This window comes from Caretta caretta, chromosome 1 (genome assembly GCF_965140235.1).
Source record: "Caretta caretta isolate rCarCar2 chromosome 1, rCarCar1.hap1, whole genome shotgun sequence".
In the NCBI taxonomy this organism is placed as follows: domain Eukaryota; kingdom Metazoa; phylum Chordata; order Testudines; family Cheloniidae; genus Caretta; species Caretta caretta.
The window spans coordinates 235,065,401-235,085,589 of NC_134206.1; the positions used below are offsets into that span (position 1 = coordinate 235,065,401).

Here is a 20,189-nt window from a genome sequence, read left to right on the forward strand (position 1 = left end):
TCGTTCACCTTCATCTGATGTCCTATACTTAAGGACACCTATTTTCCCTTTACTCTACGAGAACTACTCTGTAGATCTGCAAGGCAATTCTCGGGTCATTTCTCTGGTTTTTGGATTAAAGAATATACTAGCATTAAGTTCTTCAAGCTCCACAAATGTGGTTTTCTGACCTCTTCTACTATCAAGGTACAGATGGTGTTGGAGAGCTCCCAAAGGGATACTACAATCAACGGCCAATTTAGAGTATGAAAGGAAGTCTATCTGTTTCTAATAATGACAAAACTGCTGATGCAACGATGGAAAATGGCTGGAAGAAATTTACTAATGTAAGATTCTGTTGGACTGTTCTGAAAATCTGGAGCCTTCCATGTTTGTGGTATTAAAAACAGGGTTCCACATTGGGTGTGGTTGATCATAAAACACTATAATCATTCCTAATTATAGAAATTCCAGTGATGTGTGCCACATAAAACAACAAAAAAAGTTTCATTCAATATAGACGCCTTCTCCTCTCAGTTCAATTTGCTGCTGACACTCTCCTAGGCAAGACATGACATAAGTGAAGACTGTCACATTTCAATCTGTAAACAGAGTCTTCTGCTGGCTGCTAGAACTACTTATGATGTCAGCCACTTGAGCAATATTCATCTAAAATTAATGCCTTATAAATAATCAAGGAGTAATCTGCTTCAGTCTGTCAGACTAACCCCAAAAAGAAAAAGTGTAAATTTTTACAAGAGAAAAGAAATTATGGATGACCTGACCTCTCAAGTATGCTTGCCAGGCAGTTACGCACTCCTGCTTGCATGACCTATTTTCCCCTGCTCATCGCACAGAGAAGTTCCAAACAAATGGCAGGTGATATAAATTGGTTGGAAGATAGAGAGTGCCATCCAAAGCATGCCAGGCATTTTGGCACCATCATAGGGTATCAGTACATTTTAACTGAAGTGGTATCTCTTTAAAGTTATACAGGTAATACAACTCATTTCATGTGTCAGTCCACAGAGGACTATGTTAGATAGGGTCATGTTCTATGATGTGCCTTAAACATATGCACTGTATATACTGACCTACAATTTTAAAGTGTAAGAATGTGTGTGTGTGTATACAGTGTGTATACATATGTGCATGTGAGTGTGTGTGTATTAATTGAAACACAAGCTGTGACTGAGTAATTACTTAAGGCCAGTGTTTTAAAAAGTGTTCATAAATTTTGAGTTCCCATGCTGGGACACGTAGGAACAGGTTTTCAAAGATGCTGGACACTTACAGCTCCCAGTGACTTTCATTTGGCCTTAGAGAACATAATTCTCCCACTGCTACAAACAGGCTTGTGTACTAGTTACAGACGGCAATCAAATCACCTGTGGTCTGAACTATCCTATTACAGGATGTTTAGAGTCAGTGGGACGTAAAGTTGCAGAAATGTTTAAGTTCACTTTTTTTAGCTTGTGAGTGTCAAGGAGAAAAAAAAAGAGACAGACCAAAGCAGAGGATGGAAAGGGAAGAAAAGGGGAAAAAAGCAAAGGGAGATGTCAGACAAAACAGAGAGAGGGGAAGAAAAAGAAAATAAAGGATATGTGCATGTGCAAGATAAGAGACCAAATGGGCTTGTGTATACTGAGGCTTCTGCTAGTAGGTAATGAGACCACATGATGAAGCTGAAGGCTGGCAAATATGAAAATAGCATGAAAAAGACATTGGTTGTGCTATTTCCATTGTCCAAATGTCAAACACCTTCTGGGAACCCTAGGGGTGGTAATAGTCATGTAACCATCTCTTAAGTTCTTCCTAAAGGGGATTTCTTGAAAACGGCTGGGCTCTGACCCTAGCTCATATGAACTTGGAAAAGTCAGAAAAAATGCTGGTTGCACTTTTTCAGGCCTATTTGCATATGTTCTTTAGTATGCAGGATGTCTCTGTATGTAATTGAATTGTTGTTTTTTCCTCTATTAATACATATGCAAATGAGTCACTACTGCAGCTGTGCTGTATTAATCATATGTGTGCTTCTGTCTGTCTGCCCTGCAGGCTCAGGGTCGGAGGGAGGGGGAAGAGGGAATTCAGGCTCTTTAACCTACAAGAAAACTCACTCATGCAGACAGAGGTCTGCTAGCAAACAGCAGGCCCAGGTTACAACTGAAATGAAGATAGGCTGGTCGTTTTTCAGTCTGTATAGATACGGATGGAATCTGAAAGTTATGCAGAAAGGACTGTTAATCTAGATAAAATGAATATGCTGTCATAGCTAATGTTTTCCCCTGAAAAAAAAAGTGAAAACCTGACATTGCACAAAATATCCCTTACCATGTGTATTTACTACCTGTGTATATATCTGTTCACCAGAGATATATTCAGACACACATGGTGCTCTGGGAAATACAAAGCATTTAGCTATGTACTGTCAAAATTATCGGGAATGGCAGGATGCTAATAAAACAACATGGTGGAGTGGTTCATTCATGTCTGCTTTGAAAAATATATTGGTTTACCTGTAAAATTGTAAAACTGGATATCAAAGGCAAGCATGGGCTACTTAAGACACCAACTACAAAGTATGTTTATCCACCATGAACAAGATTTATTAGAATTAGTATTATTATTAAGATAATTTGGAGATTTTTTCTTTCAGAAACATATGGCTTGATAAAAACTGAAGTTGGCAACTGATTACATGTCCCATAGGGACACAGGACCTCATGGGTCACTAAGTCCAGTCCCCTGTCAGATAATCCTATGCATAAAATTTACTGAAACCTTGTTTATGTGTTTTAATGGATTGTTTTAAAATTGCTACTAACAGTTTATTATTAAAAGTAAAATATCCACATGTAACAAATTCTGGGGACATGTCTGGCACACATGGGGCCAGATCCTCATTTGGTTTAAAAGGGTGCAGTACTCACAATACTCATGCCAATGGAGTTACACTTCTGTACTCCAACTGAAGGACTGGGCCTTGAGCTCTACTAATCTCCTTTAAAATGGACATTTAATGTAGAAGAGGTGATGAGTATCTTGTGGCCAAAACACTTACTTATAAAATCAGAAATAACTGAAGGGCAAGATTGGGAAGTATAGAATCTACACTAATATATCTTTAAAACCTCTTTAATGGGACATCCAATAAAAGTGTATACATATTAATATGTATTATTACTCTTACTATTATCATAATTTGTGATAGCAGTCAAGAACATATATCTTAGTATAAATGAATATTGTCAACTAATGGGTAGATTGCTCCCATTAGATGGCTGCCATCTTTTGTTTATGCTAAGGAGAAATGCTGTAGTAAATGTACTTAGTTTTTTGTTTTGTTTTTTGTTTTTTGCAGATGTACGTGCTCATGATGGAAACCTAATTTTGCTTTTTATGTTTAAATTGACTGCACCATTTTTATAATATTGTAATGAAACTGGGCCTCAATGATTTACTGCCCCATAAAATAATTCCTAGTCCTATTAGTGAGGCCAGGTAAAGCAAAAGAGCAAATGCTGAAGGAATTGTTGGCACTAACTACTGAAAAGACAAGGCTTAGATGGTATTTGAAGCTACACACTGCCCACCAAATGTAAAGAGTGACCCTGTAATGCTAAGAAATGGCTAAACTTCATGTAGGCAAAGTGTTGAGGACATTAATATCCCAAGGAGGTAATGGATATAGATTGTAGAGCAAATGAATAATGGATAAAATACTGCCACCTCTTGGCTATATTCTGCAGAAACAATAATAGGCCACAAGGATTGTATTCCTGCCCATCACAAATTAATCAAAGAGATTTGTAACCCTGTTAGATGTGCTGTTAATACTGAGAGTTTGACTATATTTGTGTTCAGATAAGTCAATTACAATGGTTAGACAGTTTCTCATGTGCTTCTTGCTGGCTTCTAGATGGCTACCATCAGACATGGAGGTAATTGTTTAGGGTGATCAAAAAAGGGGATGTAACTACAGGTAAAGGGAAGAAGCTAGGAAAAGAGAAAAACCTTTGAAATCATGAAAAATTCCTGACAGTGAGATATATGAAACCACGGAACAGTTTGCCAAGGGTAATGGTGGAAGTCCCATCACCTGAGATATTTCAAACTAAACTGGCCAAAAACTATATGTGAGAGAGACATTCCATATTGGCAAGGGGAGAATGTGAGAGATGGAGTAAATAACCGATGATAACAGGTTTCCACCATTTCTCTCATTTATGTGATGTTGTGAATGCTAAAATGAGGTGAGTTAAGAAGGACAGCTGAAAATGTGTTCTCCAAAACAGATGTGCAGTCCTTGCCATTTATTTCAATTTTATGTGCATCACGTATTTATATAATAAATCACTGGCAGTTGGAACAGTCTATCTTTTGATTACAATCATTATGAAGACACACCGGGTAAATAGGTTTTTAATCCTTTGTCTGTTCCTGGAAATACAACAAACACCCAGCTAAATGGCACTTCTATGAGATTTAGATACCCTAGGCCATATTTTCGAAAGGAAAACCCGAACACATCTTAGTACCAATTTAGGCACTTAAATAAAAACCAGATTTTCAGAAGTACTCAACACTCAATAGGCTCAACTCTTCTAAAAATCTGACCACTTATTTTGGTGCCTAAATGAAAGCTGAACTCTTTTGAAAATCTGGTCCAGACTACAGATTCTGAGTTCTCTTGAAATTCAGGTGTCAGTATGCATTTTCCAATACCATTTGAAGAAGAGGTTGTGCTAAGAATGGAAACTGGAACTGATTACTAAAGGGGCAAAGTGGAGGAATAAAGACTTTGCAGAATAATTTTTTCAAACACAGGTAGGGCCAAGCCCTGTTCACTGTACTCACATGAGTAGTCCAATTGATTTCAGTGGGATTACTCAAGTAAGTAAAGTGAGCAGGTTTCAGCCTTTAGGGTTGAGAAAACCAGTCAAACTACTTTAACATCTGTGTATTTTTTGACATAAGTTTTCTCTTATCTGTGTAATAACAGGTTTGGTCACACAGTTGCATACCATCACCAAGAAAGCGCAATGTCCTGTTCCATTCTAGGATGATGAGGAAACAACATTTGAATGTTGGTGCATGAAGCTTTTGGGTGTGTTTTTCTCAAGAGCAGATGATTGTGGGGAGTGTATATTACATCATACTGTCAAGTTGTTTTGAACAGATGCAAAATGCTCAATACATAAGCAGCTTTCATTATGCATTCATCATCATCTTGCAAATACAGCTATATGAATATATTGTGTTTGTATTACAGCCAATGAATCATTGTCATTATTAAGTTTAAAAAACTAGGTCTGTTTAGTCTTCAGAAAAGAAGACTGAAGGGGGACCTGAAAAAATGGTCTTCTAATATGTTTAGGGCTGTTGCAAAGAGGAGCGTAATCAATTGTTCTCCATGTCCACTGAAGGTAGCACAAGAACTAACGGGCTTAATCTGCAGCAAGGGAGATTTAGGTAAGATATTATGAAAAGCTTTCTGACTATAAAGGTAGTTAAGCTCTGGAATAAGCTTACAAGGGAGGCTGTGGAATCCCCATCACTGGAGGTTTAAGAATAGGTTAGACAAAAATACCTGTCAGGGATGATCTAGTTTTACTTGGTCCTGCCTCAGCACAGGGAGTTGGACATAATGACCTCTTGAAGTCCCTTCCAGCCCTATATTTCTTTGATTCTATGACTATTTGATTATCAGACAACCTAGATGGGAAATCTGAACTATTCAAATTCCCAATAATACAGAATCTCCTCACAGTTCTTAGAGACCCTGATATTAAGTCATGGGTTTTGTCATGCACTCAGGAGTCAGGTTTGTCAGAAGAGAGCACAAGAGAACTCATCTCAGACTGAAGTGACTCAGGCTGTCTAGAAACACCTAGTTCATACTAGGCACACCCAGATACTTAAAATTGGTATTAATCACTCCTATCATAATTTTATATTCACTTAGGATGTATCTACACTTTGAGCTGGAAGGAGTAATTTCCAGCTCAGGGACATATATGTGCGCTAGCTTTGATCAAACTAGTCAGCTAAAAATAGGATATAGCCATAATTGATGGGAGGAGCTAACTGCACCAAGTATGTACCTAGCCTCTCAGGAAGGATCGGACTTGGTGTGGCTAACCCCTCCCACCACTCATGCCACCACAGCTACACTCTATTTTTAGCACACTACCTTGATCAGAGCTAGCATGGGTATGTCTCCCAAAAATTGAAATTACACCTCCAGCTCAAAGTGTAGGCATACCCATAGTCCCATGACATGACTCTAACATGATATGTATGCTTACAGGTTTGAATGCCCATCTCCAAAGTGGGGGAACTTAAATCCCCAAATTACTGGTCCATCTGTGAAAAGGCCATCTTCAAATGAGCTATACGCTATAGCAGGTCTTTGAACTCACCAGCTTTATTAAATCAAATATTGCTGAAGGGAATAATCCAAAGCCCCAGATGTCCTGAAGTCTCATTCTTGCTCATTTGAAATCGAACCACCACTCACCATCATCCTCTAGGAATGCAAGCCCTCTTCTCCTCTACACTACGCTTTGGCAAAAATATTTTAGGGACTATACTTTTTTAACCCAAGTCCTCAATAGGGGAAAACTCACCCACTCCCCTAGACATGCTTTAACAGAACCTGTGCTTCCTGATGGAACATTTTACACAGTTGAGGCTGAATCCCTTTGATGCATCATATCAGTAACAAAGTGAAGCTGACAACTACTTTTTATAAAGTGAAGTCAGTGGGACTGAAACATGCTGGGTTGACAGTCCTGAAGACTGGAGTCTCTTTAGCCCAGATCTTCTAAGTTATTTAGGCACCTAACTCCAATTAATTTCAATAATTTGGTCCATACCTCCTAATGGCAGTAGGTGCTTAAATACTTCTGGGGAGCTGGCCCAAAAAAACTGTCAACCCATCATCTTTCACTTCCCCTGTGAAATGTCCATCAGAGAGCACATTTTCCTTTAAAGCATGTCTAGGGTAGTGGGTGAAATCATTGGGAGTTTGGTGCCTAAATACTTTTATTCTCAAATCCAGGTTCAAGCACAGATAGTGTTAATTCCAGTTTCTCCAACATGAACCTATCAAAATACGTCTAACGTGACCTGGAGGAACCACCTCTATGAATGTAAAGGTAGTACAGTCTCCATGCTTATTCAGCACGAGCCTCTCTGCTGAAACTGCCACCAATTAGTCCTAACTGTGTCAGTTGTGGTATCTGGGTCCAACAGTGGGGACTTGGGGAGAAGAGGGAAAGGTAGGGCTTCAAATTATTTACCCTCTCAGGCTGGAGTTAGCAGGGAGCTATGCCATCACTCATCAAAAAGGTGTGCTTGCCTGGGGGAGAATTAATATGTTATATATCCCACTGTAAGAACACAGTGGAGACAAGGCACTTTAGTTTTGCTGTGAGATAGACAAGGCCAGGTGAACCAGGAGCGGGAGGTAGAGTGCTGAGCTCACCTAGCTACCTTGTGGTAAACACTGCGAGTACTTTGTCTCCAATTAGGATTTTACAATGAGATAGCTATCACATTTGTTATCCTGCCATTAAAAAAACAAAACAAAACCCTTTGCGTTGGAGAAGAAAAAGCCAGAGTGCGCCTGAGAGTCACAAACTCTCTTCCTGTTCCTTGTCTTGAGATTGCATCTCTTTCTTTGATCTCCCTAGAACACCACTTGACTAGTCTTAGTACACAAAGCCTGGAAGAGCAGCATAAGAAGCAGCGTGGGAAGAATATGAAAAAGGGAGAGAAAGGGAGGTTATAATGCGTCATTCTGACCTCTCGAGGCTGGCAGACAGGGGGTTTAATCCCAGGTGTTTTCAGTGAGACACCAAGGTTACATATTATGCAGATGAATCTCTGAAGTGAGATAACCCTCTCCGCCCAATGGGCCCCCAGACTGTACCCACTGCACACTGACGTATGCCATTTGAAACTGGTCTGAGACCAGTAGTTCATTTCACACAGACCACTAAGGAGACAATCATTACAACCCAAATTAAATGGGATTTAAACTGTTTCCTGGAGGACAAAACACTTTTTAATTCCATTATCTACATTCTGTGCCACTGATTCCCACCAAATAAGGTCAAGATAACTTTTCAAATATTTCCCATTCTTGCTTATGCTGGCTCAGCTCCACTGGTGTTAGCAAGCTTGGGAGTACATTCTAAATGCTGTATTATAAAATCCTTCTCAAAATAGGTCTAATTTACACAGTGCTTAAAATGGTAGCAGAAGTCAGAAGTCTGTCTACACTAGGGCTCCCTATATAGCTGACTCATGGAAATGAATCAGGTTTAGGAATGCAGGGATATTTCTCAAAAATGGTTTCCTAGTGTACCCATAGTCTTATCTGAAAAGCTTCTTCCCACTGATGGACTCCCAAACTTGGCTCCGTTCCCAGCCCAAATCACAGGTGAGCAAGCCAATCAGTAGGGGAGCCTGCTCAGTGCTTTCCCTTCTTTCATGCTCATTGGCATAGGAACAAGAGGCCTTTGGAGCTTTACAATCCTTCAGCCCCTAAAATCATCAGAAAGTTTTAATTAAACCAATAGTATCCACACACTGTCACATTTTCTATGATAGAATGGTCATTGTTATAGTCTTCCTTCTATTCAGAATACTTTAACTCAGTGCTTACTGAGTTACTGTCCAATCCTGGTCCTGAAATGAAATAGTCAGACTCTGACAACCCCCTTTATCACGGACTCTTTATTTCAGAGCAATTCTGAATGACTGCTAACTAAAGATCTGTAGATATACAAACTTCTGCTTCCTCAAATGCAAAGTAATGCACATTGGAAAAGGGAATCCCTAACATATAACATGAAGGGATACAAATTAGCTATTACCATTCAAGAAAGAGATCTTGGGAGTCATCGCCGATAGTTCTCTGAAAACATCTGCTCAATGAGCAGTGTCAGTCAAAAAAGTGAACAGAATGTTAGGAACCATAAGGTAAGGGATTGATAAAACAGAAAATATCATAATGCCACTATATAAATCTGTGGTACAACCACACCTTGAATACTGCGTGCAGTTCTGGTCACCCTATCTCTAAAAAGATATATTTGAACTGGAAAAAGTACAGAGAAGGGCAACAGAAATGATTAAGGGTGCGGAACAGCTTCTATGTGAGGAGAGATTAAAAAGACTGGGACTTTGCAGCTTGGAAAAGAGACGACTATATGGGGGGGGGGATGTGATAGAGGTCTAGAAAACCGTGACTGGTGAGGAGAAAGTGAATAGAGAAGTGTTATTTACCCCTTCACATAACACAAGACCTAGGGGGTCACCCAATGAAATTAATAGGCAGCGGGTTTAAAACAAACGTAAGGAAATACTTTGTCACACATCCCACAGTCAACCTGTGGAACTCATTGCCAGGGATGCCTTTGAACTGGCTTAAAAAAGAATTAGATAAGTACACGGAGGACAGATCCATCAATCGCTATTAGCCAAATGGTCAGGGACACAACTCCTTGTTCTGGGCATCCCTGAATCTCTGACTTCTAGAAGCTGAAACTGAATGACAGGGGAATGGATCACTCGATAAAGTGCCCTGTTCAGTTCACTCCCTCTGAAGCATCTGACACTAGTCATTATCAGAAGAGAGAATACTGGACTAGATGGACCATTGGTCTGACCCAGTATGGCCATTCTTACATTCAATGTATGTTCTCATTCCTGTGTGTGCGTGTGTGAGTGTGAGTGAGAGAGGTGAGTATTACAGGCATTTTATCAGAGCTAAAGTTATTTCCCAGAAGTCATTTCTGGAGGATGACATATTTTGCATTACTTTTATGGTTCCCATGACTCCTAAACTGCCCTTGGTATTCGTAGCTCACAGGATCAGAAATTAACATACTGTGTATCTTTTCATACAAAGGCTCGTGGTGGTGCATTGAATGGGTCAGCTTACACACTGGCAGCCATTTCTGTGAAACTCAGCTGACTAACTTTGTAGGAAAGCCTATCAAAATTGTCCCTCATCCTCTCTTGTGCTGTCCAAACTAACTGCATGAAGTCCAGTTTGCCCTAGTTCTGATTTAACTTAATTCGAGACTGTGGTTTCACACCTGTAGTTTATAACGGTTGAGCATTTCCAAGCAGATATATATGCTGTGCATCCCATGTGGTTTGCCTAAAGATAGTAAATGGAAGAACAAAGCCTCAGTGGTGATTTTAGTCTTACAAAAAAATGTCAGTTAAATTCTTGCAAAACTAAAGTTAGTTTGGATCTGGATCCCATTTATGTGAAACAACCACATATGTCAGAACATAAAGTTCAAATTGTGGATCTGACTATCAAACTTCCTAATATACAGTGGGTTTAGATCTGGTGGGTTTGATTTGGAACAGACAGGAAAATCTGGAAAATTCTCATTCTGATCCATGGTCAGATTTCAAACACCCTCAAATTTAGGATTATTTGTGTCCAGGGTTTTGAATCAGGCACAATCTAAACAAATCTGGGACCCAGACTAACTCTGTTGCATGGCTCAAACAAGATTCTGTAGTGTGTTTGTAATACAATTTTATAATTGCATAGTGTGTTAAATTAGTATAATTATTAATTACCTGTGTTCTAGCAGCACCTAAAATATGCTGGGTACCTTAACACTACATAGGAGGGCATAGTCACCGCCCTGAAGAGCTTATAGTCTAAAAAGACAATCACATTAAGTGACTTTTAAGCAGTTTAAAAGTCGTTGTCAGGACAGGGCTCTTCTGTCTAACCGTGTGTTTCTTTTTGCTGGTTCACATGTAACCAACCTTTATGACTTGCATCAGAATGTTGTAACAAAAAAGGAAAACAAATGGTTTTGCCTGTTAAGAGTGAACGTTCAAATCTAAAAATCAAAATTAATATTGGTGTAAAACAAATCTTCCCCACAGGTTAAAAAAACAACAACAAAACCCCAAGATGGTTTATGTTTATTTAAGCTTCAATGTACATTTTAAATGAAAAGGGTGTGCCAAAAACATTGTTAGTTTTGTTGTGTTCTAATGGAAAAGAAAACTGTTTTCCATAATTACTTAACCTTTGCCTCTTCTGCATTGTTTCCAGACTTACCTGCAGTTGGAGTGGGCCTAAGCCTGGTGTTGCTGCGGCAGCAGCTGCCATGGTAGTTGGGATCAGCTGAACAGGGTAAGGGTCACCTAAGTAAGAGAATAATAGAGGCGTCAGCACCTTTTATCTACTCTCCACCTGCAAATTAAACTCCTGCATTCACTCTTTCCAAAAGCCTTCTTTTGTGTGCCTTGCTGAGGCCTAATGAAAAGCTCTATTGTGAAGCCTTTTACTAACACTCTTTTCACAATTCTGGCTGAGAGAGGAATGTGAATAAAAGGCACAAGCAATTAAGGCGGAAACCTCATCCTTTTTCATGATGTATTTAGGGAAATGGAAAAAAAAGTGCACACTGATCAGAGGGCTGCACTTCAAAAAATAAAAAAAAATAAAATTAAAAAAAAAAGACAGAGAGAAAGAAAAGGAGAAGTATAACCTTGATATGATCACAGTATTAGGAGGGAACAAATTTATAGATTGGTCCAGAATATGAAGTTAATCAAACTGAGATCATTGTTTGTAAACTGAATAGCACACAGATCAAACTTTAGTATCTATGTGAACAAAAACGGCACATTCTTGAATTCTATATTTTCTTTTTGGTGGAAGCAATCTTGCTTTACAGACTGAGATCCCAATTCTGCAAAAGGCATAATAGTATGAAGTCAAAGGGACTCCGCACAAGTGTCAGGAGTCCCCTCACAGATCCCTTTACATGATTGGTGCCTTAATTTAGCGTCTTACGAAAAATGAAGATAGCTTAGGCTCAGCATCCTCCTGTGCTAGACACGGCTTAGGAATAAAATAAAATTAAAAAAAAAAAGTGGCAAATACTTTTAATGAGAAATGTTCATTATCTGAAGGAAAAAAAGGTAGCCCCCTCCCGCCAAACAAACAAAAACAAGGAGACATGTTTCACTGTAAAAAATAGTCACTTTTGGTTTGCCTTTAAATGTCTTACTCTTAAATGAATTCAATTCTTGTCCACCTACTAATGAAACCAATGGGAAAGCTGGAGCTGCAAGCTTAATAGAAATGTTACATGCGTTATATTCCTTGCCCAAATGACAAAATGTTTAAAAGCTTTCCACTCAATTAATAAGGATCATCAGACCATTCGTGCATGGTGCAATGATCTGCTAATAGATACGATTAGCACGGCATAGAATGAGCCATTTGAAATAAGACCATGACAGACACAGAACATTTTATTAGGTAGGCACTCTACAAGGTTGCAGTACATTTGATTAAGCGGACACAGTAAAAGTTTCCCTCCAGGATTATACTTTCTTGGGCAAATTGATAAAAGAGCAATTTAAAAGGCCATGCAGAATGCTACATGTCATGATGATCAATTAATTATTATTATTATTAATAAATGATATATTTGTGACGACATCAAGTGTAAGTGCCAGGAAACATGAAATGGGAGAAAAGCAGTCATATTTTTAAAATACTGTAAATAGGCTGTGTTGTAAAATTTGGTTTCAGGAAAACCACTAATGTTTATGTTGACTTTTTTAGGACACATAGTCAAGCAGTGTAAGAACCAACAACATAACACAGGAATCCTGACTCCTAGACTTCTGCACCAGCCACCAGTCCACATTTCCTTTTCTAACTTAGTTTTGATTTTTAATCTCACTCTGTTACTGTTCCACATTTTTCAATATCCCCTTGATTTCATTTAGGATTCCACTTCCTGTTTAATATCATTGATTGAATGAAGTGATTCTTTCAATTTTCTAATCTAGAACATTACCCAGTGACGGAAGCAGCAGCTAGTCTTAAAGACAGCCGAGAAAAAAAATCCCAAAAAAGTAACAGACTCAACATTCATAGCTTTGTGCTACTCCCAATGCCACAAGAACCTCAAAGGAAAATCCCAGTTTCATTTTGAATGACTTCTTTCTAGAAATGGGCAGATTGCGCAAGTGCCAGCCACACAAGAAACCAAAATGATTGTTCCCCTCAATTCTAAAGAGAAGAGCAATCAGTGCTGATGTGCGCTGAAGTGTAGTTTTTAAAACACTAAGTTGTGTGGAGCCAGGATCTTGTGTGCTCCATGTTTTCGATAATCATTATTATTATTGTTGCCATTGTCATTAATTATTAATAATTAATATTATTTGGTTGTCGACACATTTCCAGTGCTCCCAAAATATTTTTTAAGAACAATACATATACAACAAAAGCTTAAAAGCTTTTGTGACCCTACCATGAATCTTTTGGAATCGGTAATATTTCTGTTACTTCAATATTACTATGTGCTAGGATTTTAAAATTCCTTTTATTAAGTGAAGTAGCCCTTGCCTACTGTAGGTTTTTGTTTCTTAAAACATTTCCCACCATCACAACTCCTGTGGCTAGTCTATACTAAATACTCCCATTGTTGCAACTGACCCAATGTAACAATAGTGGGAAAGTTTAGGCCAGGTACAGTAATGAGTAGAGGCAATATCAGACTTCATTCTTCTAAGTACTCTACACACACATAGCAAGAGACTGGCGCTGTCCCTTAAAAAGACAAAACAACCAAAGAGTGGGAGGGGAAAATAAGAGAGGAGAACTGACTTGCCCAGTGAATGTCACACAGCAGGCCAGAGAAGAGACTAAAACCCAGATCTCCTGACTCCTATCCCAATACTCGCTCCACTGGAGCCCACTGCCTCTCTGAGCAGTCCTTAACATTTCTCCAGAATTGGCATTTAGATTTGTCTGAGCAGTTGTATTTAATGCTTAACACTTCTTAGGGAAATGCATTTCTTAAGCATTTTATTAATGCTTCAGTAAATGTCTCATTTTTAGATCTAAACGGTCCTTTTCCAAGTACTGGGAACTCTGAAACCTGAAACAAGATAGTCAGCTATTAGAAACAGCTATTTCCCGACCAGTCATACGCTTGTATTACTCAAACAATCCACTTTCAAACAGTAGTATTATACTGAAACCAATCTACAAACGCAATCATGACATACTGCCGTATTACAACCGGGAAGGAATTAGTGGCTACCAGTCTCCCTTTATCTTCTAGGCAACAGCCAAAAATACAGAATTTTGGGAGGATCCTTTAAGTTCCAAACTATCAGCTACAATTCCTGGACAAAACAATTTTTAAAGGCAGGTATTTGCTGTTTTTTAGTTTTTTTACGAACCAGAGGGAAGGGTCTGGAATGGAGCAAGGGGTGGAATTTGCATCTTAAGAGAAAAGGTAGAAATGATTTGATTACCTCCTAAATTCCTCTTAATTACAAATACACTTATTTCCCACCTGCACCACTTTAGACAAATAACATAACTCAAAAATGACAGGGGGCAGGACAGACCAAGAAAGAGCTTGTACGTAGTGGTGATAGCCGGGCATGAGAGAGAGGTGTATGACATGTAGAGCTCTAGGTGGGATGGTATGTTTTGGAGATTGTGGAGGGCACAGGATGGAACAGAGAATTGGGAGTCTGGGAGTGCAGATTGTAGGACCGTCCCTCAGAGGGTGACTTCAAGGTTTGTGGAAAAGGGGGTGAAGAGGGAAAAGAAATTTACAGGGGGGAAATACAGGACCACAGAGTGACCTGGAAGAGGAAGTAATGTGGTTGCAGAGGAGCATGCAGGCAAGGATGGACCTGGTTTGTGGGAGAATGAGGGTGAGGTGGGACTCGGGTGGTTTGTGTGGAGCAGAAGAGCGTGTGGGGGGAAGTTGCCTCTGGCTGATGCTCAGACACTGTAACAGATTGCCTGATTTGTTAACTGCTGCAGAAGCAGCCTTGGGAGACTTCTCAGTGGCCAAAGTGCTGAGATTGGTTCCAGTGTTATAGAGTATAATTATTTTTCAAAATATGAAGAAGATGGCAGAGGTGAGAACTGCGAGAGCATGGAGACCCATAAAGGCAGACAGGGAAAAAGGCAACTGAAGAAACTGGGATCTCCTGATGTGAATCCAACGCTTTCTATGAAAACATGTAGGGTAAAATTTTCAAAAGCACCAAAGTGACCAAGGAACCTAAGTCCCCATTCACTTTCAATGAGACATAGGCCCCTGCATGCCTAAGTGACTTTTGAAAATAAGACAAACACCCAAGTCACATAGGCGCTTCTGAAAATTTTACCTGCATAGACTAGGCCTTTTCATCCTTTGTTTCAAGGATGCACCTCTCCGCTCCTTTCCTGCCTACCTATACATTATCACTGGTCTCCTGCTTCTCTGCTGTGCAGACCGGATCTTTGGTATTCCCTTCACTTCCGCTTCGTTACCTTGTCCCACAAGCAGCTCTCTCTCTTTGCCTCTTCTCCTGCAATCTTTTCCCTGGTCCTATATGCCCTACAACAGCGATACTCCGACAGACTCGTGAGCTGCAAGTGGCTCTTTAATATGTCTTACGCGGCTCTTGGCAGCACATAATATCAAAACACTGTGCTGCTCTGGGAGGTCCCCAGGGGGCCTCTGCTCTGGGGGGGTCCCAGGGCTAGCCCCACCGGCCGCTGCTCCAGCCGCCCCCAGCGCCATGGTTCCATGGCTGCTGTTCCAGCCGTCCCTGGACTGCTGCTCAAGCGGTCCCTGGAGCCAGCTGCGCCGGCCGCTGCTTGGTTGGTCCCCGAGGCCAGCTGCCCAGGGCTGCCCTGAGGAGCAGTTGGCCCCAGGGCCACTCCAGCTACAGCCAGTTGTGGCTGGCTGTAGGGCTGCTCCACCAGTCACACTGGCCGCTGCAGAAGTCACAGAGGTCGCGGAAGGTCATGGAATCTGTGACTTCCACGACCTCTGTGACAGACACAGTCTTACTTATTCGCTATATAAATCCTGCTACACACTAATGTTAAATTATAATAATGTTTTGACAGGATTCTTAGGTTGCACCTGCTTGCAGAAACAACCAGAACTAGTTGAAAATTTTTGATGAAATATTTTCACTAAAATTGGCCTTTTATCAATGTCATGATTTTTTTCCTATGATTTTTTCCCCAATTAAATTAGAAAATGGAAAATTTAAGCTTTTTGTTTTTTAAGTTTATTGTTTTTCCACCCCTTCCCCATTTTCACTGGCAAAAATGGAAACATGAGAAAGATTGGAGGAAGGAATGAAAACAGAAAAAAAATGAAAAAATTCACAAGTAAAAACTTTACAAAAAAATTGATTAACTGAAGCATTGATCCTTTTTAAAACTGCCAAACAAAAATGCACATTTCCCCCATTTTTGATCAGCTTTAGAAATAGCTCAGTTTAAAAATATGTTTTTATTACTTAAATATCTTTATGATGAGCACTCAAGGGAGGTGGGTACAGACAGGTATCCCACAGGAACACTTCTCACCACTCATTCATACTTGTCCATTTCCACACTTTACTTTGATGGTTCTGATGTGGAAGTAGGGATGTTCGAAATACTATGGGAGGACTGGAAATAGATGGGCACTTGGGCACAATTCACAGCTTCTGTCCCATGAGACAGTGAGGGGCTCAGGCCTGACCAGGGAAGGTGGGGGAGAGAGAAAGAGAGAGCAAGCAGGTGCCATGGAGGGACCACATGACAGCATACAGCCTGACTTCCTTTCAGGAGATCTATGTACAGCTCCAGTTGAACATTTTTTTTTTACCCATGGCCTCTGGAAGCTGTGGGCAGCTGTGCAAATGTAAACAAACTATCTGGCGGCCTGCCAGCGGATTACCCTGATGGGCTGCATGCAGCCCGCAGGCTGGAGGTCACTCACCCTGGTGTAGACGTTCCTGCTCAGGTTGGAACGTGGGCTCTGAGACCCTTCCCCCCTTCCCCAGGTTTTAGAGCCCGAGCTCCAGCTCGAGAGGGTACATCTACACTGCTATTTTGTGTGCCATAGCAGGAGCCTGAATTTGTAGACCTGGTCTCCCGAGACTTGCTGTCACAGGGTTTTGTTGTTGTTTTGTTTGTTTTTGCAGTGTAGATGTACTTTAGGTGCCCAAATATAGATCTAGGGTATGTCCCCATAGCCCGTGGCAGCAAGCCTCTCAGCCCAGATCAACAGACTCAGGGCAGGGGGGCTCACGCTAGTGCTCTAAAATCAGCTGTGTAGACAGCACTTTGAAGCTGTGGCTCAGGCTGGGGCCCTGGCTCTGAAGCTCAGGGAGTGGGGGCAGGCTTCAAAGCCCAAGCTCCATCCTGAGCCACAACTTCAAAGCATTGTCTAGACAGCTATTTTTAGACTGCCAGCTCAGCCCTACTAGCCTGAGTCTGTCAAACCAGGCTGGAACGCTTGCTGCCACGGGCTCGTAGACCTTCTCCCAGAGACTCAATTTTAGGCACCCATTTTGGCCTAGGAATTGAATTGAAACCACCCACTTATTATAGAAGCCACTATTTTCTCTGTCTAGTTCAGATTTATTCAAGCTACCATGCAAGCCTCCCCCCGCACCACTAATTTGGCAATTTTTCTTGGAACTGAAAAACAAATCACTGGTTTCTCTTGTTCCCCATCAAGATACTTTTAGTTCGGTGTCCAACTCTATAGCAGTGACACACTCTCACAGAGCATACTAGGCACACTCCTTACCAGAAAGCATCTAATTCTTGCTGTACCAATCCACAGTTTTTATTTTTGTTTCTTATTCTGGGGGATGGGAAGATGAGGGTTTAGTCATATGACCATTCTTTTCCAAGGCGCAAACAGTAGCTCTAAAAGATGATTAACATCCTTACAAAGAAACTACAGTATGTGGTCCTGATAACACATGGTTCCTATTTTTGTCATTCTGATAAAAGCGTACCATGTCAATTTTCTCTTCTTGTGATTTGGTGGTTGTCATTGACCTGTATGTCAGCTGATACAGCTGACACAGTTAAATCAGAAATTAGCATGCAGTCTCTTTAGAAGCCAGACTTATGGACCCTGCGTACAAGAGAGATTATGACACAGCCCACATGATAACCCATTAAACAATGAAACATGTGACTAACTAAAAAACAGAGATACATCAGCAAATATGCCCAAGGAAGTTTATGGTATTTAACTCCAAAACATTAATTTTATTGTACTGTATGAGGAACTATTAACAGAGAGTTTCATTTGTTATTGGATGTATGGAATATTGTTCAGAAAATGGAGGAACAGTAAATTCAGCTTATTTTAATTTTATTAGGCGTGGCTTGTCCACTTTCTCACACATTTATGAGTATTTTAAGGGGTAATTAGATATTTCATCAATAATTTTGTGTGCTTATTTTATTTAGGAAATTTCCAGCTGTAGTGAGCCGATATATAGCAAACATACAATATACCTATTGTATATTCACATTTTTTCCCCAATTGGATATGGTTGAAGCTGTGATTAAAGTGCTTTCCAAAAAACCCAAGTGGATGACATCTGACTGGAAACACAATATGATTTGTTACAACAAATTCTCCATAGGGGGAGGGAGGAAAGGGCAAAGAAAAAGAAAAACAGGTTTTGTTTCCGAAATTTGGCATGTGGCCATAAAAATAACATAGGTACAAGCAAGTAAAACACCACCTAGGAGTCATCCTGAGAACTAGTGAATGATCTGGAAAACATATTTGGTAGCAAATATGGTACTACATAATTTTTTGAAGTGTAGTACCAGTAACCATCATTTCTAGAAACAAAACAAAACTGAAAAAAACATGCCACTCAAATGGTCACATGAATTTCAGCTTAGAACACTAAATGTGTTGTTGATCCACTAGGCAAGCAGCATTTCTCGCACTGGATTGCATCAATCACAAGGGGGGGGGGGGGGAGGTGGGGGGGGAGTCCAGTGTAAAATGCAACAGTGTCATAGGTTTGTCAACATTTTTATTTTCTTTTGTAAAAGCATCACCAAACATTTAAACAAACAAAAAAGACAAAGAAACAATGGGGGAAAACTCTCCGAAATAACAATTTGTATTTATTCAGTGCTTCAATTTTGAAGGATCTCAACATTCTTATCAAAGTATGGGCTATATATTATGCCTGTAAGGGAAGCCCACACTAAGGGGTGGTGCAGAACTACACTGCCTCAAAGGGGGCACTAGGAGGCAATCTGTTTGAGAGCATTCGGCTCCTCAGGTTTGCTGGGGGATTATAATTTGCTGTTATATCTGCTTACTCTTTGCTGCCTTTTTGGCTCGCCTAGCAACAGCCCCTCCGCTCTCACAAGCACAAGGGTTGGGTTTCTGTGTGGACCTTACATGCGCCATACAAAAGGGGGTGGGGAGGGAATTCCTTACTCCCTTTCCCTCACTATCAGTTACTTAATGTGTAGTAACAAGTTAGCTCTCTCTCTACAGATCTATGAATGCGCACATACAAGGAAGAGCCATTTTGTTCACCATGGAAAGGAAGCCACCTCTGAAGTGTAATGCAGCAGCTTTTAAACAGCACTCAACAACATTTCACATCTTAACACTTTGGATTTACATAATGTTTTACATTTTCAGAGCACTTTACAAACACAAATTAAATGATTCTCTAAATAAATATCCCATGGCTGCCAGTGTTTTAACAACCATGATATCTAACTTTGCCCAGGTCTACACAATAGGGGGCAAATCCCAGGCCTAATGAAGTCAACAGTAAAAGTCCCTTGACTTCAATAGGGTCAGGATTTCCCCCACAGTGGCTGAAATGCTGGAACCATGAGTGCTTCACCCACATGGGAGCTCCCATTTTTGCTAACACCAGTGAAACTGAAAGCAACAGTGGGATATTTTAGGGTTAAAGAGCACAGTGTAGGGAAAGTCAGAGCGTTTAAATGACTTGCTTAAAATCACATAGCACATCAGTGGCAGAGATTAGGAGTTCTGCCACTATTCTGGAAAAGCAGTAGTCTGGCTTTTATGCCTGTGCTCAGTCCAGTAGGACAACATACCTGATTGAAACTATAGGGAGGATGTATTAGAGTAATTTGGTGAAGATGTTGGGATTATCACATCACAATTTTGGAGGACCAGAACTAGTCCCAATCTTCATTTTATTTCTCATCCTAAATGTACATGGCATTTCATTATTCATCAAAAGCAGATGTCATGCACAAAACATTTTAGGATTTCAATTTTTAATAATAAACTCTGAATGTTTAGCAAAGAGATGACCAATGAATAGCCATTATTTCCTCTGCTATTCATGGAGAAATTAAT

The 20,189-nt window shown here is 40.2% G+C and overlaps 1 protein-coding gene across 16 annotated transcripts in view; it reads right to left on the reverse strand.

The window, feature by feature from the left end:
* The window catches only part of SOX5 (SRY-box transcription factor 5), an 838,708-nt gene that overhangs the window by 88,099 nt on the left and 730,420 nt on the right, over positions 1-20,189 (reverse strand). For all 16 annotated transcript variants that reach the window (XM_048826912.2, XM_075121858.1, XM_075121862.1 and 13 more), the window contains one exon: positions 11,090-11,175. In XM_048826912.2, the coding sequence (XP_048682869.1) occupies positions 11,090-11,175 (86 nt within the window). The remainder of the gene's footprint in view (positions 1-11,089; positions 11,176-20,189) is intronic.